Below are 24,001 nucleotides of genomic sequence, written 5' to 3' on the forward strand. Positions count from 1 at the left end.
CGGAGCAACTGTGGGGGTGGATATAGCAGGTCACCCGATTGACGGAAGGCCAGCATGTGACGTCCGCACCACCATGCCCGTGCTGCCGCCGCTCGCCGCGCCGCTGCTCCGGCCACATCCGCGTCTTCCTCGGCCACCGCCCACCGCCTTCCCTTCCTGGAACTGCCAAACGAAGAGTAGGCTCTTGCAACCGGGGCTCTTCGCCACCGGCGCCGACGTCCCCGGCCGCGGAGGCCCGCTCCCGGAACCAGAGCAGCGCGCCCCGCTCCTCCTCGCCGCTCTCCGCGCCACTCGCCTCAGGGACGAAGAATCACGCCGCCCAGGTTAGCCATATGCATCGGATGTTCCGGCTTGTCTGGGTCAACGATTGTGCTGATGTTGGCACTACTGCGTTGCGCACAACGTGTTGGACGAATTGAGTGGATGCGTTTTGCTCCTATGATCTGATTGGATTTGCTTAGAATTGCAACTTGTTGTCCTTTTAGGCAAGTCAAGGACTAAGTCAGGTTCTCCAAACCGCAGTCCTAATTTTTCCATTTTCCTTTTTGGCATGTACTCCAAATTTCTACTTTGGTTTGGCAAAGATTTTTAACAAAACTTTGGCCAGATCAGCATCAAAAAATTAAACAACATTGCAAACTAGTTAAGTTCATATGTATCATGTATGGGGGAAATTTTTGTCGAAGCATGCTTGCTCGTCAAAGACTAGGGTGGGGCAAGCGGCACAGTCGAGGTGGCGGGCGGCCCAGGCTTCCCTAGCCATGAGGCTGCGGCGCTGAAAAGCCGAGGTCGGAGCTGATGGGGGGAGGGGAGGGCTGGCTGTAGAGGCCTCGGCAGCAGGTGTTTTATTGCTGCTGGAGGCGCGATGCAGGAAATTGGTGTGGGCGGCGGGAAAAATAGGCGGCAACGGCTGCGGGCGGGCTGGACACGCGGTGGTGGCTATTGCTGGGCGTGTTTCCCGGTGCTACGGGCGGCAGCGTGATTGGCAGGCAGAGGAAGAATTTACCTGAAAGTTCACTCCCGCCGTGTCGGTTCTAAAACAGCACCCCCAACCTCCAAATATGGAGGCTGCAACCCAGTTCTTGGAGTGCACTCCTTAATTTTTGAAGATTCAGGCGGGTATAGAGATTTACCACAGTAATTTGCTATAGAGAATTTCTAATTTCTATTAAATAAAAATAAGATATTATTGCTGGAATAAATCGTTATCTGATTTGATACATTGATACTTAATGTTGATGAATTAAGAAAAACGGAAAGAGAGGAATTGAAACCCTCGGTAAACAAAAGGCTACATAGCAGTTCCAGTGCTACTCCTTGAACCGCTCGGCCATCTCTCCTAGATTACTTTATTATGGAAAATAAACTGAGTGAATAGCGAGTTTTCTTATTCTTTACCACCCCTAGCCTCCATATTGGCGGTTATTAGGGAGGGAAGGGGTGTATGGTGAATCTGCTGGCGTTTCTTTTGCCAAGAAGTCCACTTTACCCCCTGAACTTGTCCTAGAGTTCACGTTACAACCTCAAACTTTGTTTTGGTTCAGTTTACCCCGTGAACTCTGAAAACTGTTCGTAGTACCCCCTTCTTTCTCAATTGACAACACAATTGGCGTCCTCCAAGAAATGTGTTTCAGCACCTAATGTAACTTTGTGTGGATCTCTACATACAATGTACCATCTCACTTTCGATATGCTAAATTAGAACTAAGAACAGCTAGGTATTTTTTGGCAGCACAAATTGTGATCCTCAGAAATGTTTGGCATCACCTTTCATGCTGAATAACCATTACCCACAAAGGTTAATATTCTTTTCTGTGTCATTGTCAAGCTATAATGTCCTCAGCTAAAAAACACAGACCATTTAGCCGTCAATGTCTCACCTTCTCTTGGTCACGGGATAAGTTCATTTTAGGGCAATATATTGATACCTGCCTGTGTTGAGTTTATTTGTCAAAGCACAATCTCATTTTGTTTGTTATTTCAGCACCATAAATTGATGTTTGCTGCACTAGACAAGCCTTTAACAAATAACAACCCATAGTGTGTGCTTTATGGGTAAAAAAGAAGTCGTAAATGTGTATAATATCTTGTTTCTGTTTGTGATGACATGGTGTGATGTTTCATTTTGTGCCTTCACATGATTACTTTAAGTTTTCCCGTTCTAGTTGCATCTAGCATGCTCATTTGATTTCCGAAGTAGCTAATACAGCAACTATGTCTCAGTCGCATACAATGTAAAGCTTGATACAGTTTTTTTTCGAGAAAACGCAGACGATTTGCGTTTCATTGTATTGAAAAGAGGGGGTTTGTAACAATCCTCCTAGGAGGTGAGTTGTAGGGCAAATACAAGGGTTGAATCATGTTTTGCAAAGCTTGGATAATGATCTTTGTAGACTGTAGAGTATTACTCCACATTTCTTTTTGGAGGTATAAATGTGACTAATAATATGACTGTTTGCTGATTCCAATGTTTTATAATAATTTTTGTGGTTGCAGATCCCCTTTTTATTGATCCATATGCTGCTGTGCTACTTTCACTTGATGTGGCACATCAAGCTTCGGAATCTCTCGTCTCTCATTTAATGCCATCTGCAGAGCATTATAGGCTAACTACTAAATATCTTGATGACAAATTGCAACACTTGATAAGTAGGTCAGACAATTTTAGACAGGTACTGAAATTAACCAGTTTTATGCCAAATATTTTCTGCTCCGCCTGTTACCAGGGCTTATTCCGTACAGATTGTTTTGTTGACAGATGGAATGGACACTCGCCCATATAGGCTTAGCTGGCCAAGGATGTCTATCGTGTACGATGTATCACCTGGAAGAATCTTCAGTACAGCAGCCCAGCAACTCCGAGGTGTGATTAGTATTATGCTACACAGATTCTTATTCTGTCCCATTTTGAGGAACTGGTGCTTGTTTGTGATGTATTATTATCTTGGATGAGCGTTTAATATTTCATTTGTCTCCCGAGTGCTAATTGTTCGCAAATCTAAAGCAATAAGATATGTCCTATGCGAAGTTAAATAGAAATATAGACTCACCAAAGCTGTATTTTTATTACAGCATATTGAAGATCTGTTTCTTCTTCTCTACCGCTATATTCATAACTGTGGAAGACAAAAATAATACATGCTATCTATCATTTGCATATTCAAAATTTATATGCTGAGAACTTGACAAAGGATTTTCACAAGCACATATAATTTTATCTACTTATTGGGGTATGACAGGAGCAGGAGCAAAAACACCGCGGAGCTGTGTTCTCTTTCATACTCCTTTAGAGTCTCCTGATTTACAAGAGGGCCTGTGCAAAAATGGCTTCAATGGAAATAGGCCAAGCTTGTGGGTACTGCAGGTAATAACCTTACCATTTCGTGCAAACAAATCTCTGCTAGCAATTCAACATAAAAAAATCCATCGCCCTTGATAGTTAATTTTATCAGTTCAAGGATGCTTCTGTATGAGCTTTTCAGCGGTGCATTTTTTATGGATGTGGCACTGGCACAATTAGAGTGTTAGAATTAGTGTGGACTTAATTGTTCAGTAGATAACATCAGCTTAAAAGGTCCAAACCAATTGCTGTGTCTTGATCTTGGATTATGCACCAATTGCAAACCGCAAAATCCAGCGTGCGACAAACTTGCTCTTCTTTTGCATTCACAATAACCAGCATATTTTCTCACAAGAAAAAATTGCAAAGTTACCACTTACTACATGCTTCCGTTACCATCCCATCCCATGTGTGTGCCAGAGTATAGGAAACAGTGCCCAGTGGGAAAGGGCTCGTCCCCAGATTTCCTGGTGGGTGCAGGGTACCACAGTAGATTCTGCAATTGGGTTAGTTTCTCTGTTGTTTAACCTCAACTGTATATGTGGAGTATTAGTAATACTGTGAGGTTGAACTTGAAGATTAAAAGTCTTGGGAATAACCAACAAAGCAGAACCAGCAAAAACTGACCATTGGATACACGAGATTACCCCATTTTGTGCACCTCTCGAATACCTCCTCTGATGTAGGGTGGAAACCCTAGGGCCGATCTTTCATGAAATGGAGGGGATCCTACGAAGAACACGAAGAACACGATGAACACGAGGGGAAACACGAGGGAAATCACGAGGGGAAACGAGAGGAATCACTCAAATCAACGAGAAACGATCACACATGTGCTAGATCCATGAACACAAAGAGATACATGATCCACGATCAACAAAGGATGATACAAGAGGTAACTAGTTCATCTCCGTGAGGAGGCCTTGAGGGGGTCTTCCCGTGAGGGATCTTGAATCCGCTTGGGGGATCTTCTCCGAAGAGGTCGTGAACTCCAATGGAGAAGTAACCAAGTGGGTGAGCAAAGCTCTATCTCTCAAATGAGCTAATCCTTTGCTAACCCTAACTAGGAGGAGGTGGAGGAGTATATATAGTCTAGGGCCACGAAGGGGTAAGTGAGGGATACATGGGCCTCGGCCCGATACACTGTGCGCAGACAGGCGTCGGACGTCCGACGGGTGTCGGTCGTCTGGTCTCTCGCGGGCGTCCGGCATGGATTTCGAGTCGAACGACTAGTCGCGACTAGTCGTCGACTAGTCGACGAGTCGTTACATGAAGGTTGACTCAACCTGTCGACTCGAATCATTGGATGAGTCGAGCGACTTGATCGACTAGTCCCGACTAGTCTCGACTAGTCGCGGTTTTTGAGTCGAACGACTCGATCAACCTGTGATGGAAGAGGAGTTGGGCGTAGAAAACGGAGCAGAGAAGGATGGGGGAGGCGGAGAGGAAGGGGCGAAGGCAGAGAAGCCATGGAAGAGGAGCTGCAGCAAGGCCATTGCGGCTGTCGATTCGTTCCTGGAGGCTGGAAGGGGAGCAGGTGAGAGAGAGAGAGAAAGAAGAGAGTGGATGGACGGTGAAGATTAGAGAATATAGATGGTTCAGATTGAGCTAGGCAGGCTAGGGTTTCATTGGGCCTTATTGGGCTAATATTGCTTCTGGGCCAATATTGAAGGAAGATTGGAGCGTCTGGAAACCTAGATCGAACAGTTCCACTCCCCTCCCCCGACCCAGCTCTCTTCTGCAGCAGCCGCTGCCGCTGGCTGGCTGCTCGTCCCCTTCTCCCCTGGTTGCTGCTGCTCATCCCTTGGTTGCTGCTACTGCAGGTCTGCCCCTCCCATCTCTTGCTGCTGCGGCTCCTCCCTTAGTTGCCGCTGGTCTGCTCCCTACTACTTAACTCACGTCGACTCATCGCATGTCGACTCGTCGACCATGAGTCACGACTAGTCACGACTAGTCTAGAGTCGCCCCCCCTGAGCGACTCGCCGACTCATCGACTCAAAAACCTTGGCGTCCGGTCGTCCGGAGGAGGCCGGACTTCCGACGTTTCGGCTCGGTTGAGGTGGCGCCGGATTTCCGGTCAGCGTCGGTCGTCCGGGCGCTGATGAGTGTCGGACGTCCGGTGTCTGGCGGTTGTCCGGGCGTTGTAGATTGCCTCGACTTGAGTCGATCTGGCTGGTGGAGTCTCCAGGCGTTGGACGTCCGGAGATCGTCGGACGTCCGAGAGCTGTAGCTTCCTGGCAGCTCTTCCTCTTGTTCCTCGCACTTGGTGTCATCGCCGTCTTGTCCAATGCTCCTAGCTGTTTCATGGCCTTCCTCTTAGTTCTTTGTCATGCATAGCACATATGTTTGAGGTAGTAGCCATGTCTCACTTGTGGAAAGTGACGATTCGGAGAGGAGCGAGTTAACCTTGTTGAAAGGATCGATATGGTTGACTAGAGGGGGGGGGGTGAATAGGCAACTAACAATTTTTAGCTTTTCTTTAGCAATTTAAAATTTGCATCAAAATAGGTTGTCTAGATATGCAACTAGATGAGCAACCTATATGATGCAACACGAATAGAAACACAAGCAAGCAAGATATATGAAACAAATAAGCTACACAAGTAAAGGCACGAGATAACCAACAGAGGAGACGGTGGAGACGAGGATGTGTTGCCGAAGTTCCTTCCTTTTGAGAGGAAGTACGTCTCCGTTGGAGCGGTGTGGAGGCACAATGCTCCCCAAGAAGCCACTAGGGCCACCGTAATCTCCTCACGCCCTCACACAATGCGAGATGCCGTGATTCCACTATTGGTGCCCTTGGAGGCGGCGACCGAACCTTTACAAACGAGGTTGGGGCAATCTCCACAACTCAATTGGAGGCTCCCAACGAGACCACGAAGCTTCACCACAATGGACTATGGCTTCGCGGTGACCTCAACCGTCTAGGATGCTCAAACACCCAAGAGTAACAAGATCCGCAAGGGATTAGTGGGTGGAATCAAATATCTCTCGGTGGAAGTGTAGATCGGGGCCTTCTCAACCACTTCCGAGCAAATCAACAAGTTTGGTTGGCTAGGGAGTGAGATCGGGCGAAAATGGAGCTTGGAGCAGTAATGGAGCTTTGATGGTGGAAGAGGTAAGTCAAAGGAAGGGAAGAAGACACCCTTTTATAGTGGGGGGAACAATCCAACCGTTACCCCCCACTCAGCCCCGCAAAGAGCGGTACTACCGCGGAGGCAGGGCGGTACTACCGCTCATAAGCGGTACTACCGCTCCCTCTCAGCGGTACTGCCGCGCTAGAAGGAAGGGGCTGGGGCTGGGACCCAGAGCGGTACTACCGCGGAGGCAGGGCGGTACTACCGCTCACAAGCGGCACTACCGCCACTACTAACGCAGCTAGTACCGCAAAACCCGACACGAGAAAATGCGCCCTCGAGTCAAGGCGGTAGGAGCATGGAGCCGCAGCGGTACTGCGGCTGAGGCCATCAAGCGGTACTACCGCTCCGAGGAGCGGCACTACTGCTTACTGACGTACTACCGCAGTACTGCAGCTAGTGCCGTAAGGCCCAGACACAAGAAAGAGCGCACTAGGGTCAAGGCGGTAGGAGCACGGAGCCGCAGTGGTACTGCAGCTGAGGCCATCAAGCGGTACTACCGCTCCAAGGAGCGGTACTGCCGCTTAGTGAGCCTCAGCGGTACTACCGCTGGGTCCAGGAAAAGACACACAGGGAAGAAAAGAGAAGCTCCAGTGAGGCGGAAAGAAACGATGGGTGTGAGAAGGACGTGTACGTGTTGATTCCACCCAAACCATACCGAAGCAGATCCCCTCTTGATAGAAAGGTGACTGCTACGAAACTTAGTCCACCAACAAAGTCACGAAAGAAGCTACACCGTCTTGAGTAGAGCGCCGAGGGGAAATAATCGTTTCGTGCCGAAGGATGAATATCTGAAAGAACTCAAAGCACCCGATTAGTCCGCAAATGCATTGTCATCAATCACCAAAACACCGTAGGGATAAAAATGCCCTTACAATCTACCCTTTTTTGGTGGATTGATGACAATACGGGATTTGCACAGAAAAGAGTGACATAGAATGCAAGAGAACCCACGCCTCTAAAAAATAGGCAGGCTTCCCCTAGACGTTGTGCACATTAGATAAGTGCTTTGGACTGCACGGCACACATACTAGGATCACGGCTCCCCCTATATTTTAGAGACCAACAACCTAAGCAAGATATATGAGAACAACATATATGATAGGATAAGCATGCAAGCTATAAGATACCGAGGTGCATAACACATGGATAAGATAACAAAGGTAGCATATGTTTTACACCATATGTCTGGAACTTAGGTCTCACAAGCACAAAACCAAACAAAACCAACAACGAGAAAGCAAACGAACGACACAAAGACACACTCGCAAACACAAATCCCTAAACTCTCTTCCCCTTTGGCATCGAGACACCAAAAAGGGCAGAGAGGGACACTACGACTCCAGGTGAGGGGCGAGGAAGGTCCTGAACATCACATCTCTGCATCTTCATCGTGGGTTGAAAAGTGCTCGGCATCGGAGTCGGTCCAGTGACAGTTCTGATGAATCCAGTCCTCCTCTTCAGTGATCTGTCCCTCAGACCCACTGACAACTGTGGCTCCCAACTGACGCATGATCTCCTTGTGGCGCGTCCTGGCATTCTTCTCCGCCATATGAGTCATGTACTGACCATGGGACTCCATACAGAAGAGCTTCTTCATCTTGCGCTTGAGCTTCTGGGCCCAAGATGGTTCTGCACTGGAGTGGCTAAAGTCCTCATCGTGGGCATCAGGAGCAGCCTCACCCTCAGTTCCCATGGCAGCAGCAGCAGCAGACGGGCCCCCCGTGGCAGCAGTAGCAGAAGGACCCCCTGTGTGAGGTGCTGACCAGTTGTCCTTCTTCCTCAGACGCTTGATCTCATGGGACACCAACTCTCCAGTTTCTAGCAGCACTCTGGGATAAGTCTGTGCCCAGGCCCTCTCAATGAGCCTCATGATGAAGGGATCATAGATAGGACACTTGCGCTCAGACACGGCAGATACAAGTTCAGACCACATGACATGAGAGATATCCAGGCTCTCTCCAGTGCTTGCTTCCTTCTCATGCTGACAGAAAAGGAGCATGTCCACGAGGTAGGAGTGAACCTGATCCAGATTCCCAATGCGAGGGAAGAGAGTCTCACGGAATATGCGATGAAGAATGTCCAGATACGGACACAGCTCGTAGGTCTTCTTCTCAGTGACAGGGTGAACCTTCACAGTGCAGTAGGGCCAAAGGGCTTGCTTGTGGGTGGAAGTAACATGGCGGTGAGGACGGAAACCGACAGGAGTCTCAAGCCCGTTATCCACCACATCAAGTAACTCCATGAACGCCCGTCACTTGACAGAAAATCGCTTGCCATTGGTCATCCAAGTCAGAGTCCTGTCGCTATCTGTTCCAAGATGGACGGTGGCATAGAATTGAGCCAACAAATCCGCATCGAAATTCTTGTTGAACTGCATGATCCTGAGAATGTTCAGCTGAGTGCACATCTGAAAGGCTTCTCCAAAGTACTCTGGATCCTTCTCCATAGCATCAGTGTCAATGAAGCGAACATCAACATAGAGATTCTTCTTGGCCTTGATCACATCAAAGTAGATGGCAAACTGAAAACGGTTCCAGAATGGACGGTTGACCAAAGTGGGTTCTTGGTCCACCGTATAGGGGTTGCGGCGACGCTTCTCCCAAAACTCCTTGTTGTTCATCTCAGTCACAGCCTTCCTTTTTGGCTTGTTGGCGGCTCGCTTCGATTGCTGAGGAGGTGGAGGAACACTTGCAGAAGCACTTGCTGGAGGTGGTTGGGTGCTCGAGGAACCACCGGCAGGCTCTGAGGTCCGGTAGCGTTTGGAGGTGGCACGCCCGGGGTTGATATGGCGACCTTGCTGCTCGGAAATGTCATCACCTGGAGCCAAACACAACAAGATGCAAAACAACCAGAAGAAACGAGCATAAGCCAACAAACACAACAAAAAGATCAAGGTAAGCCAGGAGAATGATGGAAATTGGCATGCAGCGGTAGTACCGTGACCTGCCTGCGGTAGTACCGCCCCAAGGGAGCGGTAGTACCGCTCTCGGTCAAGCGGTAGTACCGCTCCAGGGAGCGGTAGTACGGCGTGAGGCGGATAAACAACAGTTTCATAGCACGAGGCGGTGAAACAGTGGTTTCCTACTACCGTGGACAGATCCGGCACTACCGGCCTACCAAATTCAAAAATAATCCTATCAAACATCAATCTAGATGATCTAGTTGTCTTCTCCAACCAACTCAAGCCTAGATTTAGCCAAAAATCTAAAGATGCAACCACCATTGCCCCTAAGCACAAGATCTAAAAGCAAGACCAAAAGAGAGAAGGAACGGGGGCAATACCGGCATCCATGGCAAGAGGACAAGGTGGGGATTGACTCCACCGAAGGAAATGGAGAGGAACGCCCCGGAGGAGGAGATCCACCGGAGCCCTTCCGCGGCGGAACGGTGCTGGAGAGAGGGAGAGGCACGAGGGGGCGAATGGGTATGGGGGAGAAGAAACCTCCCCCTGCCCCGATAAAAAACCCTGGCCCCGCCCCGCAGCGGTAGTACCGCGCTGGGGAGCGGTAGTATCGCTCATAAGCGGTAGTACTGCACTGGTGTGGCGGTAGTATCGCTTACCACGGTAGTACCGTCCATCACCAGCAGTAGTACCGCTTAGCAGCGGCAGTACCGCCCAGCACACCGCGGTAACTAGACTACATGTCTTAGCTCAAAAAAACAGAAAACCCGCAACGAAAAGCAAAAGAACATACCAGCAAGAGGCCAAGAAACCCCTCTTCAAGAGAGGGCGGTGGCCGAAGCCACCTATGTTTGAGTCAAGAGGTATGGCGCCGCGAAGATTTTAACCTTGGGCCCATGACCAAAACTCGTCTTTTAAGCACACATGCCATCAACAATGGCTAAAGTGAAAGACTTGATCAATTTATGCATAATGGGGGAGGGAGAGTTCATTGAGAGAACAACACTCCCCTTATGTTCATGCCTACACCTAAACTAGACAACAAATTGAGTGTGGTAGGGTGTGCACGGGTTCAAGCAACATTGCTCGAATCAATGATATTTAGCTCATGCCTTAACTCGCGAAATCTTGCTTCATCCAAGGGCTTCGTGAAAATATCTGCAAGGTTGTCATGAGTGTTGACATAGTTGAGCTCGATCTCTCCTCGCCTAATGTGATCCCGGATGAAGTGATACCGAATCTCAATATGCTTCGTCTTGAAGTGTTGCACCGGATTGAGAGAAATCTTGATGGCATTTTCATTGTCACACCAAAGAGGCACTTTGTCACAAGTGACACCGTAATCCTTTAAAGTTTGCCTCACCCATAAGAGTTGTGCACAACAACTATCGGCCGCAACATACTCCGCTTCGGTGGACGAGAGAGACACACAACTTTGCTTTTTGGAAGACCAACTTACCAACGAGCAACCAAGGAATTGGCATCCTCCGGAAGTGGACTTCCTATCCACTTTGTCTTCCGCCCAATCGGAATCCGAGTACCCTACAAGCTTGAAGTTTGATCCTTTTGGGTACCATAAGCCAAAGTTTGGGGTATGAGCCAAATATCGAAAGATTCGTTTGACGGCCACATAGTGACTTTCCTTAGGTGCGGCTTGAAACCGTGCACAAATTCCCACACTCACCATGATGTTCGGTCTAGATGCACAAAGGTAAAGCAATGATCCAATCATGAAACGATATACTTTTTGATCCACCACTTTACCATTGGGATCTAGATCAAGTTGGCACTTGGTGGGCATTGGGGTGGAAGCCGGCTTGACGTCACTTAGCTTGAATCTCTTGAGCATGTCTTGAGTGTATTTGGATTGATTGATGAAGGTTCCTTCTCTTCTTTGCTTCACTTCGAACCCTAGAAAGAACTTCAACTCCCCATGAAGGACATCTTGAACTTTGAGGTCATGAGAGCGGCAAATTCCTCATTGAAAGCTTTGTTAGGAGAACCAAAGATAATATCATCAACATATAGGCACACAAACAACTCCCCTTTGACCTTCTTAGTAAAAAAAGTGGGGTCGATTATCCCAACTTCAAACCCACGGTCTTGTAACAAATCGGTAAGGTGGTCATACCACGCACGTGGGGCTTGTTTAAGGCCATAGAGTGCCTTATCGAGTTGATACACATGATCGGGAAAGTAGGGATCCTCGAACCCGGGGGGTTGCTTGACGTAACCAATTCATTAATGGGACCATTAAGAAAAGCACTCTTCACATTCATTTGATGTAATTTAAAGTTATGATGAGAAGCATATGCAATCAACATGCGAATGGATTCAAGACGAGCAACGGGAGCAAAGGTTTCACCGTAGTCGATACCCTCGACTTGGGAGTAGCCTTGTGCTACCAAACGAGCCTTGTTGCGAATGATAATCCCATGTGCATCTTGCTTGTTCTTGAATATCCACTTGGTTCCAATGACATTGTGGTTCCCCGTTGGCCTTGGCACCAATCTCCACACTTTGTTGCGCTCGAAGTTGTTGAGTTCTTCATGCATGGCATTGAGCCAATCCGGATCTTCGAGCGCCTCATAGACCTTGTGAGGTTCCACACAAGAGACAAACGCGTGATGCTCACAATAATTTGCTAATTGTCTACGAGTGCTTACCCCCTTTCTTAAGCTTCCAAGCACATTCGTCATGAGATGATCCTTGGTGGAGAGCTTGGAAGCAACTTTGGCGGCACGACGCTCTAATTCCTCCTCGTTGGTGAGTTGAGGAGCGGTTACTTGATCATCTTGAACGTCGTCATGAACTTGTTCTTGGTCTTGAACTTGCTCGGGGGAGAGAACTTGACCTTGGGCATCACTTGGTGTGTCAACACCGTCTTGAGTATGATCTTGCCCTAGGTCTCGTTCATGAGGTTGAGGGCCTTCACTTTGTTCTTCGAAAGCGTGTGGGCCTTGGGTTGGTGATGGCTCCACTTGAGTGGAGCAATGTCCTTCTCCTTCGGCCACAAGGGGTTCCTCAATGGGTAGGATGAAACCAACACCCATTCTTTTTATGGCTTGAGGAGAAATTTCATCACCTACATCACAAATGCCACTTTGCTCCACTTGGGAGCCGTTATTCTCATCAAACTCCACGTTACACGTCTCCTCAATAAGTCCCGTGGATTTATTGAGGACACGGTAAGCATGAGAGTTTGTAGCATAACCAACAAATATGCCCTCATAAGCTCTAGCCTCAAATTTAGACAACCGAACACCTTTCTTGAGAATGAAACACTTACACCCGAATATCCGGAAGTACTTGAGGTTGGGCTTGTTACCAATGAGTATCTCATAAGGAGTCTTGTTCAAACCCTTGCGGAGGTAGAGCCGATTTGATGCATGACACGCGGTGTTGATGGCTTCGGCCCAAAAGTTGTACGGAGACTTGAACTCCGCCATCATGGTCCTTGCCGCATCCATCAACATCCGGTTCTTCCTTTCCGCAACACCGTTTTGTTGAGGGGTGTATGGTGCGGAGTATTGATGCTTGATTCCCTCATCACTAAGAAATTCATCCAAGGTGTACTTCTTGAACTCGGTGCCGTTGTCACTTCTTATTGTCAAGATCTTTGCATTGTGTTGACGTTGTGCTTGATTGGCAAAGTCAATGACGGTTTGTTGGGTCTCGCTCTTCCTCTTGAAGAAATACACCTACGTGTACCTTGAGTAGTCATCCACAATCACCAAGCAATACTTTCTACCTCCAAGACTATCGAAGGATGGAGGCCCAAAGAGATCCATGTGAAGGAGCTTCAAAGGCCTCTTTGAATAAATGATAGTCGTGGGAGGGTGAGCCTTCTTATGTAGCTTTCCTTCGATACAGGCACTGCAAGCACGATCTTTAGCAAAACTAACATTCGTTAGTCCACGGACATGGTCCCCCTTTAGGAGACTTTGCAAAGATCTCATATTGACATGGGCTAAACGGCGATGCCAAAGCCATCCCACATCAACTTTAGCCATTAGGCATGTCGCGGTCTTAGTGGGTCGCTCCGAAAAGTTAATCACATATAGACCGTTCTCGACATGCCCAACAAAAGCTACTTTAAGAGTCTTGCTCCACAAGAGGGCCACGGTATCAATTTTTCCTACTAATAAAGCAGCTAATGCTTCTGGTCGTCCGTCGCTGTCATTTTTGCAAAAAAGTCCCCCTATTTTCCCGAAATTAACGCGCAGTCCTACTTAAATTGTAGATAACGTTTGTTTTTTTGCAAAAAACACCCTACCTCTACTGAACCGTTTGTCGCCGGCGTCGACACCGCACAAGCAAGGCAGGGGATGCGTCGCGGCGGACGTGAGCGCCGCCAGAGCCCAGGAATGGGGCGAGGTGTCGCGACTGGCGTTGTAGAGCGCGGCGTACAGAGGCGTCGCGGCGGGCGTTGAAGGCCGCGGTGGACCGAGGCGTCGCGGCGGCGGACGCGGTCAACTGGGAGCTCGCCCTCGAGGCTGAGGAGGCCGCCACGTTGCCGACACGGGCGGGCACGGTGGCGGTGAACTCCGGCCAGATCCGGGCACGGGAACGACAAGGGCAATGGAGGCCGGCCGGATCTGTAGGCCGTGGGGTGGAAACGGGGCAAGGCGGCGACGCTGCTCACCTGGGGCGGGGAAAGAGAGGTTAGAGAGAGACAAGAGGAAGGGGGAGCGAGGGGAAACGGGGTAGGGCAGCGGCGCTGCTCACCTGGGGCGGCGGCGGCGCTCGGCTCCGGCGGGGTGGCCGGCCGCATCTGTAGGCCGCGGGGCAAGGCGGCGCATCGGCCGGCGAGGGAGCTCCAGGCGTCCATGGGAGAGAGAGAGAGGTTAGAGAGAGACAAGAGGAAAGGGGAGCAGGGGGAAGCGAGGTAGGGCGGCGGCGGTGCTCGGCTCCGGCGAGCGGCGCACCAGCGGGGCGGAGCGTGCGCAGGCGTGGGGAGACGCGACGGCGAGGCCGGGCGCTGGTGAGGCGCCTTCTCAGGTGGAAGAACGAGGAAAGAAGGACAGGGAGAGCGTGCCCCGGGAGACTGAGATGAGGCAGAGGGTGAGGACACATAGGGGAAGCTTTGCAGGGGAAACAGGGAGAGGCAACAGCAGCCCGTCAGCAGAAAGGCAACAGCGGCGTGCAGCACCGGGCTTGGCCAAGGTGGCCACGGACCCGCGGTGAAGCCTCTGATGCGGTGGAGGCAGGAACTTGCCCTGGTCATCCTTGATTTGGCTCGCCGAGGGTGGAGCTTTGGTGGGGATTAGGTGAGGCGACGGAGGTGGGTTGGGACTTGAGAGGCGACAAAGGTGGAGCAACCTGTGGTGCTCCTCCATCTAGAAGCACCGAGGAGCGGCGTGATAGGCTGGGGGCGTTGGCTGTGTTGGGAGGATAAAGTAGAAAATTAGTGATGGCAAGGGCGTTGGCTGTGTTGGTGGGCACCGGGCTGGTTTTCTGATCGATCCACGAGCTTGGCAGTAATCGCAGTATAATGATACTTTTTTGTCTTTGAGATGAAAAAAAGTAGTATACCTCATCTAATATATAATGCTACTGTTGAAAGGTGCTACTTAAATACAGAAAACTCTAGAAATTAGTAAATGCGTAGGTCTTTTGACCTATTTAGTTACTCCCTCCGTTTTTATTTAGTCTGCATATTAAATTTGACTGAAATCAAACTTTATAAAGTTTGACCAAGTTTATAGAAAATAATATAAACATTTAGCATAAGAAATCTATATGATGTGAAAGTACATTCAATAATGAATGTAATGATATTGATTTGTTATTGTATATGTTAATATTTTTTCTCTAAACTTTATCAAAGTTTACAAAGCTTGACTTTGATCAAAGTTAATACGCGGAGTAAATAAAAACGGAGTATGTATTACTCAGACACAGATGGATAGAGTAATAAGAAAAATAAGAGGTCCTTGCTCGCCCGGTTTCGTCCAATATTTAGTAAATTCGTCTAGGATCGAATCAAATTAGAGCGAGCAATTCATCTACAATTCCGAGAAGAACAAAGGGGATCCATCAACAGAAGTTCAGACTCACTATGATGTGTATGATGTATAAACACACCGCCAGCTATCACGTGATGAAATTCAATATTCCTACTATAAAAAGTTTTTATCGAGCACGGCCATGATAGGAAGATGCCACCAACATCCGCGGGCAAGCGGTGGTGCTGAGTCTACCGTAGAGGGCGGGTTCGGTCATGGAGTGGCTATCACTCCAGATGGCATGCCACTAGCCACACAGACAATCACCCGTGCTGCCCTGGACAATAAGGATTTAACCAGCAAGGCTCTGCGATGGTTAGTAGAACACTTCCTCCAATGATCCAACTGGCAGTTGCGCCGCAAGGTGAGTGGTGGATGGGCATGTAATTTTTTTCCCGTCGCAACGCACGGGCATTTTTGCTAGTGTCAAAGAAAGTGGCAAAGCCCATGATTGCAAGTTGACGAACGGAAAGTAAATTGTATGCAAGGGACTCAACAAGCATGACCTTCTCGATCATGAGATCATGAGAGATTACCACCTTGCCAAGTCCCAATACCTTAGAGGATGAGGCGTCACCCCACTCGACATTGTTGGGCATAGATGAAACTTTGTGCACGTTCACCACCAAGTCCTTGCTTCCGGTCATATGATTTGTAGCCCCGCTATCGAGCAACCATGATCCACCACCGGAAGCAAACACCTACAAGAGATCAATGCTTGGTTTTAGGTACCCATCTTGTAATGGGTCCTTTGATGTTAGTAACAAGGGTCTTAGGAACCCAAATAGACCATTCAATGTGCTCATGAGGAGAACCAACAAATTTGGCATAAACATGCCCATCACTAGCTCGGCATAACACATAAGAAGGATTAAAATCGCCGGTTTTGTTGAGAGAGGGGACATTGCCCTTCTTGACTTTGTTCTTCTTCTTCTCCTCGGGGACACTCTCTCCCGCCCTCACAAAGGTTTGCATGAGGGGAGGAGGTCGTTTGGTCTTGTCATTCTTCTTCTTGTTCTTGGAGTCGAGGACATACCCAACCCCTTCCTTCGCCACACCTCCCTTTTGGTTGATCAAGAGATCGTTGAGGTTCTTCTTGCCTTGTATGCACGTCGCAAGACCTCTCTCAAGTTGCGCCTTCAACCTAGCATTTTCTTCAACAAGATGCATATGCTCACAACACGGGTTAGTAGTATTTGCATTATCAACCAAAACCATATGAGAAAAGTTGCTTTTTTCATAGTTAGCTTCACTTGGAGTTGATCATGAGACTCCTTGAGACTAGCGTGAGTACCCTTCAAGGCCTTGTGGGCCTTGTCAAGTATTTCAAACTCCTCCTTAAGTCTAGCAAGATCAACCCCAAGTTTGGCCTTCTCGAAATTTAGCACACGAGAGACAACGAGGGCATGATCATAATCTTTCTCTAACTTAGCATGATCAACGTTGTGTGACTCCTCAAGAGCCAAACGAAGACCACGCTCTTCCTCAAGAGCATTGGAAAGATTCGAAATCTCATCGGCATAGTCACGACTATGCCCTTTCATCTTCGAGATGGTGTCTTCGTGAGCCTCGATCATGTCATTGGCCTCACCAAGTTGTTTCAAGAGAGCAACAAAGTGCTTCTTGGATTTTCCCTTGAGTTTGCCCATAAAGGCCTCAAACTCGTTAGCCTCCATATTAGCTTCCTCAACTTCATTAATGCTATCCGATGGGGAAGGATGATTAATGATGGTAGTTTTGATGTTGGAGGTTACCTTGTTGGTGGCTTTAGCCATGAGGCACTTGGCGTTGATGCTCTCGTTGGGTGAGTCGAAGAGAGACACTCGTGACGTTGTTGCAATGGCGACGGAGGCCATGGCAACCGACTCATCATCTTCATCATCGTCATCATCCTCATTGTACTCTTCTTGCACAACCAAGGCCTTGGGAGGAGTCTTCTTGGTGAAGTTGTTCTTGTTGGGGAACGACTTGGCCTTGTCCTTTCGGATGAGTTTGCCACCATTGTCTTCCCTCTTCTCATACGGGCATTCCGCAACGAAATGACTCACGTTGCCGCAATTGTAGCAAGTCCTTACACGTTGCTTGCCCCTTGTCCCACTCGAGTTGTTTTTGCTGAAGTTGGGCCTCGAGTTTTTCTTGCTCCAAAATTGCCTTGAAGCAAGTGCCATGTGTTCATGATATGCATACTTTGTATCTTCGGGGTTGCTCTCCTCCTCTTCCTCTTCTTCTTCTTTCACGGTGAGCTTGGCCTTCAAAGCAAGGTTAGGCTTCTTTGCCCGTTGAGAACGGAGCACCGCATTGTCGGCGGTCTTGTCCAAAATATTCATGGCCACAAACTCATCCAATACCTCGCTTGAGGTCAAAGTGTGGAAGTCCGGTCTTTGGCGGATGACGGAGGACATGGCCTTGTGGTAGGGCATCATTGCCTTGAGGAATTTGCGCTTGATCCAATTGTCATCCGTGTCCTTGCTCCCGTGATCTCGTAGTGAGACCGCGAGTTTGGTGACTCTCCGATAAAGCTCACGAGGTTCTTCATCTTCCTTCATTGCAAACTCATCGGCCTCATCTTGTACCACTTCATAGTTGGAGCGTTGAATGCTTGCGCTTCCCCGGTAGAGAGACACGACACAATGCCATGCATCTTTGGCCAAGGAGAAGGGATGAAGATGAGGTAGGTCTTCGGGTGGAATTGCATCTTGAATGATGAAGAGAGCATTCTCATTGAATTGATTGTCCGCGGCTTCTCGAGGAGTGAAGTTGCTTGTATCATGTGGGTAGAAACCTTCTTCAATGATTCTCCAAAGGTTAGTGTTCACATGATTTAAATGACGTTTAAAGCGGTAAACCTAAGAATCAAAATCCTCATTTTTCACAATCTTAGGAGGAGGACCGGCATGATTCAAATGAGTAGAAGGAACCGGTCCACCATAAATAAGTGGTGGTTCCACATGGGCAAAGATGCCGGTGCCATTCTTGCCACTAGAAGAAGCAGCCTTTTCACTACTAGCTTCCCCCTTGTCGGGGATAGCATCCGACACCTTGTTGGCGGGATCTCCCACTTTCAACGGTGCGGTGGAGAGTTTAAGCCCCTCAAGAAATTTAGTAAACATGCTTTCAACTTCGGTCGTCATGGAGGTTTTCAATGTCTCCAAGGCTACATTGAACTCCTCACGAGAGACCGAAGTTCCCCCATCGCCCGTAGACGAGATAGGATTCACACCGGAGTGTTCCTCCGCTCCGTCTACGGTATCAACCATACTCTTTGGACGGTAAAGTCCTTAATAAAGAGACGAGGCTCTGATACCAATTGAAAGGATCGATATGGTTGACTAGAGGGGGGGGGGGGGTTGAATAGGCAACTAACAATTTTTAGCTTTTCTTTAGCAATTTAAACTTTGCATCAAAATAGGTTGTCTAGATATGCAACTAGATGAGCAACCTATATGATGCAACACGAATAGAAACACAAGCAAGCAAGATATATGAAATAAATAAGTTACACGAGTAAAGGCACGAGATAACCAAAAGAGGAGACGGTGGAGACGAGGATGTGTTGCCGAAGTTCCTTCCCTTTGAGAGGAAGTACGTCTCCGTTGGAGCGGTGTGGAGGCACAATGCTCCCCAAGAAGCCACTAGGGCCACCGTAATCTCCTCACGCCCTCACACAATGCGAGATGCCGTGATTCCACTATTGGTGCCCTTGGAGGCGGCGACCGAACCTTTACAAACGAGGTTGGGGCAATCTCCACAACTCAATTGAAGGCTCCCAACGAGACCACGAAACTTCACCACAATGGACTATGGCTTCGCGGTGACCTCAACCGTCTAGGATGCTCAAACACCCAAGAGTAACAAGATCCGCAAGGGATTAGTGGGTGGAATCAAATATCTCTCGGTGGAAGTGTAGATCGGGGCCTTCTCAACCACTTCCGAGCAAATCAACAAGTTTGGTTGGCTAGGGAGTGAGATCGGGTGAAAATGGAGCTTGGAGCAGTAATGAAGCTTTAATGGTGAAAGAGGTAAGTCAAAGGAATGGAAGAAGACACCCTTTTATAGTGGGGGGAACAATCCAACCGTTTGTTCCCCCCCACTCAGCCCCGCAGAGAGCGGTACTACCGCGGAGGCAGGGCGGTACTACCGCTCATAAGCGGTACTACCGCTCCCCCTCAGCGGTACTGCCGCGCTAGAAGGAAGGGGCTGGGGCTGGGACCCAGAGCAGTACTACCGCGGAGGCAGGGCGGTACTACCGCTCACAAGCGGCACTACTGCCACTACTACCGCAGCTAGTACCGCAAAACCCGACACGAGAAAATGCGCCCTCGAGTCGAGGCGGTAGGAGCATGGAGCCGCAGCGGTACTGCGGCTGAGGCCATCAAGCGGTACTACCGCTCCGAGGAGCGGCACTACCGCTTACTGACGTACTACCGCAGTACTGCAGCTAGTGCCGTAAGGCCCAGACACGAGAAAGAGCGCACTAGGGTCGAGGCGGTAGGAGCACGGAGCCGCAGTGGTACTGCAGCTGAGGCCATCAAGCGGTACTACCGCTCCGAGGAGCGGTACTGCCGCTTAGTGAGCCTCAGCGGTACTACCGCTGTGGCCTGCGGTACTACCGCTGGGTCCAGGAAAAGACACACAGGGAAGAAAAGAGAAGCTCTAGTGAGGCGGAAAGAAACGGTGGGTGTGAGAAGGACGTGTACGTGTTGATTCCACCCAAACCATACCGAAGCAGATCCCCTCTTGATAGAACGGTGACTACTACGAAACTTAGTCCACCAACAAAGTCACGAAAGAAGCTACACCGTCTTGAGTAGAGCGCCGAGGGGAAATAATCGTTTCGTGCCGAAAGATGAATATTTGAAAGAACTCAAAGCACCCGATTAGTCCGCAAATGCATTGTCATCAATCACCAAAACACCGTAGGGATAAAAATGCCCTTACACTTGTGTCCAATGGCGTATACTTGAGGTCTCGTCTTATGTCCTCTTGGGGCTTGGAGAGTAGACGTAGTGTACATGGAGATGATCATAGGATGCTCCGCATCATCCTCTTAGATCAACTTCAATACCAAATTGCTTCTGGCATATATCCTGAACTCCGAATCTGCAGAAAATGGGTAAAAGGCAAAAGTCTGGATTATTTTTGCCAGTTTCAGACGTTTTTTTTTAACTCAGAAATTTCATGCCTGATAAAGGTTTTTTGTCTGGGATTCTGGCTCTAGTGTTACAAAATCTGGTTAGTTGCCCTGTTAAGTTCTGAAAAGTTTTATCAAATCCGGTGTCTACCAATTTAGCCATCATACACAATGCATATTAATGCTTGGCCTACAATACGCTCGCAGTTCCATGCACATGGGCAATTTCTTAGTAGTAGGAACAGACACGCCTGAACCAATCCTGTATAATCCAGTACTGATGGGTCGGGTTGGGTTTGTAACATGGTGGGAATGTTTAGGCGGAGATGGTCCTGGGCCCTTGTGACATGACACGTAGTCAAAGATGGTGCAGTGGCACTGCAAGGGCAGGACTTGAAAGGGGAAAGGGGTACATGGGATAACACTTTGCTTGTTTGATAATCAAATAGGGCCAGTCATTTAATAGCTAGCTTACATGCAAGGATGGGGAACACAAACAAGATAAGTATGTGTGAGGAAAATAACAAACCTGAAATATCTCTTAACAGATCCAGACTTCCTATTTGTAAAGAGTTTAGGGACTCTTATCCCTGTTTTGATGTGGCTGGCACTCTAGGGCCCACTTACCTCCCTATGGGGTTCTCTTACAGTGAGGTATGACCCCTGAATTCAGGGTTAGCATCCAACTGAAGAAGTGGTGGTTGGACTAGCTGCGGGTTGAGCCTGAGTAAACCGTAACTGTCAGACGCATTATGTTTTTAAGGCGGTAAGGCGATCTAAGGCGCTGGGGGGGCGCCTTATCGCCTAGGCGACGCCTAAGCGCCTAAGGCGGACGCCTAAGCGCCTAAGGCGGGCATATTTGTAAGGTGCTGGCGGGGCGCCTTATCGCCTAAGCGTCGCCTAAGCGTCCAAGGCGGGACGCCTTAAAAACAGAGCGCATTACCATGCTTCCAAGAAATCCCTGTTCGACCATGACCCAATCAAAATATGCCAGAAGTGAGCAAAATATACCTTTTGAAGTTGACTTCCCTGTCGAGAAATTTAATCTGCATTGCGAAATTCTATAGAAATATCAAATTTTCTGGTCTTCTATTCAATAGGAAAAGCTCTAGAAACTGCATTTTGTGTAACAAAACTTCCATGGCATTGCAGGGTTTACCTTTGCCCTCTTCTTCAACCTTCAAAAGCCTTCTGCTCGTTATAAGCAATTTAGCAATGAAGGGGGGTATCTTCATAGGAGAGGTGCCACATTTTCCAGACTGGACGGCAGCAGCAGACATGGTTGATCAATTATTTACCACAGTACAAAATAACATCAATATACTTGTAAATTTCTTTATCTATAACAGTGTCATTGTCCTACGCTATGCAGGTCTCCGAACAAGACAGGCTAGAAAACCTTTTCTTTACCCAGGGTTTCCGGGTTAGCTTTGTTCTCTATGAAAATGTTGCAAAGGATTTCGGCTTAGATCTAGCTCCTCAAAGGGAACAATGTGGTAGAGTTCTTTTTGTTGCAGAACAGCTGCGGTTTTCAGATGCACAGGTAAGCCAATGGAAGACACTAAACTTCAATTTTGCCTTTGACAATTTTGGGAATTGGTATGAGCTGGAATAGTTTATAATGACATCATTTTTACATGAGGAACCTGTCCATCTCTTTTTCTCACATCTGGATCTTGTTCCTAACCTCCTGATTCCATTCTCTTGAGTGATTGGACAGCCAAAGGATTTGATATGTGTTGTTCAATGTTAGTTGCATCTATTGCTACACTTGAACATTTCTCTGCCAAATTGCATCTTAAGCCCTTCAACTGTTTTGGTAATTGAGCCCCCAGCGGCCATCCGATTTTCATCAACAAAGTCCTAAAAATGTATAGGACTAGACACTTCCAACTAAGATATCTGTTACTACATGGTGTGATGGTCATTAATGTAAGACAGTGTGAGTTCAGTTAAATTAAATATAATAAGGCGATTGACTAAATTGATCATATTAACGCCCTTGGGAGATTTCTGATATATCATTCTCGTAGAATCTTGAAAGCAAAGTATAAAGTTTATTAGTAGTTAATTGCATCTCTTAGTCTTATTTGAGTTGATAATCCACTATAACATATATCGGCAGCACCATATTGTTAATGGTGCAACCAAATAGACCCAGTTAGATAAACCAAATATTGATGGGACTTGAATAGATAGATTGAACCAAAAGAGAACAATTTTACGAATGATTGTGTCGTTGAGAGGCTAAAAAGACAGTATACTTCAAGCTGACCCCATTTTCCTTGTTTGCATGTGTTGACAGATGGAAAGCTTCTGGACGCATTTTGAAAGAACAGAGGAGGACGCTGATGAAGAAGGATTCGAGGAACTTTAGTTCCGTATTGGATGCACTTGAGGGTTGAGAATGGTTTTGACTTGCCGGGAAACGTGCAGAGCACAAAGTAATCATGGATTTTCAGTTATGTGTTGTTGGTTACAGATAACTCATTTTCAACTCTGGTACCTTTTGAAAGATCGGGTACTTTCCAAGACTTTCACGTTGTATGACTGTTTTCAGTTGTGTCGTCTAGAGGAATTTCGTTATGGAAATACTCCCTTCGTAACTTAATATAAAACGTTTTTTGACATTGTCATAGTGTAAAAAAAAGTATTATTATATTAAATTACAGAGGTAGTATGTGGCGAATGGACGCAGCTTCGGTGCCTTAAAGCACCTGCCTTTGGGTCACTGACGTATAGGCCCACATGTCATAGACACAAAGGTAGGTACCGTAAGGCACCGAAGCATCGTCCGTGGCGAACACATGAATCCTACGACTCCGTTGTTGATTGTAAATTTGTGTGTGTTCGTGTGTATGTTTTTCCATCTACTTTTTTAGAGGAAAGGCTAAGGCCTGATTTTAAATTAATAAAGCCACAAAGCATTACAGACAAGGTTTCAAACAAACACATCAATCCCGGTGCAGATGTACATAGAGATAGGGTGTGCGCGTGTATATAAGCGCTTGCGTCTGTATTATGTTTAAAAAAAAAGAACTGCCACCGATAAGATAAGACACGCAGGCCAGACAGAAACCAAGTTGACGACAAGAGCCCCAACAAAGAGTTCGCCATAGCCCGCACGCAAGAGATCAAAACCTCCACAGCCGCCTTGTCGTTGTTTTAGTCAAAGATTTCCATTGCTGTATGAGAATAAACACTTTGAAAATACAGTCAACAACCTTGTTAGGGAACACAAGTTTAATACTAAACGTATTCTTGGTAGTCCATAGAGTCTAGCACATAGCTGAGAATCCGAACAAAAAAGCCTCATAATCTGGCCCACAAGCGGGGACACCAGGGTTCTAATCTCATCAAAGCTATTCGGGGTCCAAGTCATCCATATCCATTCCATAAGGCAGCTCCAGAAAAGCTTAGCCAAAGGGCAACGATAGAGGATGTGTTCAGTATTCTCAGCAAGGCTACAAAGCACACAAA

General features: G+C 47.8%; 1 protein-coding gene across 2 annotated transcripts; it reads left to right on the plus strand.

Annotated features, from left to right (window-relative positions):
* Nucleotides 1-23,187, plus strand: LOC119302351 (putative S-adenosyl-L-methionine-dependent methyltransferase MAB_3886c). 2 transcript variants are annotated; one of them, XM_037579391.1, is made up of 7 exons: nt 1-323; nt 2,497-2,672; nt 2,743-2,863; nt 3,240-3,364; nt 21,674-21,802; nt 21,894-22,064; nt 22,827-23,187. In XM_037579391.1, exons 1-7 carry the CDS (start codon nt 74-76, stop codon nt 22,896-22,898), a joined length of 1,044 nt encoding a protein of 347 aa, XP_037435288.1. In that variant the 5' UTR covers nt 1-73; the 3' UTR covers nt 22,899-23,187. The 2 variants fall into 2 exon arrangements, with proteins under 2 accessions (XP_037435288.1, XP_037435289.1); XM_037579392.1 differs by having other exon boundaries at nt 3,246-3,364.
* Nucleotides 23,188-24,001: the final 814 nt, after the last annotated feature.

Source organism: Triticum dicoccoides, chromosome 5A (assembly GCF_002162155.2).
Source record: "Triticum dicoccoides isolate Atlit2015 ecotype Zavitan chromosome 5A, WEW_v2.0, whole genome shotgun sequence".
Classification (NCBI taxonomy): domain Eukaryota; kingdom Viridiplantae; phylum Streptophyta; class Magnoliopsida; order Poales; family Poaceae; genus Triticum; species Triticum dicoccoides.

Bases quoted from the DNA above. Each gene is read 5' to 3' on its own strand.
- LOC119302351 (XM_037579391.1), top strand. From the start codon at position 74: ATGCCCGTGCTGCCGCCGCTCGCCGCGCCGCTGCTCCGGCCACATCCG. The intron at 324-2,496 runs GTTAGCCATATG...TTGTGGTTGCAG, and splicing joins CGAAGAATCACGCCGCCCAG to ATCCCCTTTTTATTGATCCA. The intron at 2,864-3,239 runs GTGTGATTAGTA...GGGGTATGACAG, and splicing joins AGCAGCCCAGCAACTCCGAG to GAGCAGGAGCAAAAACACCG.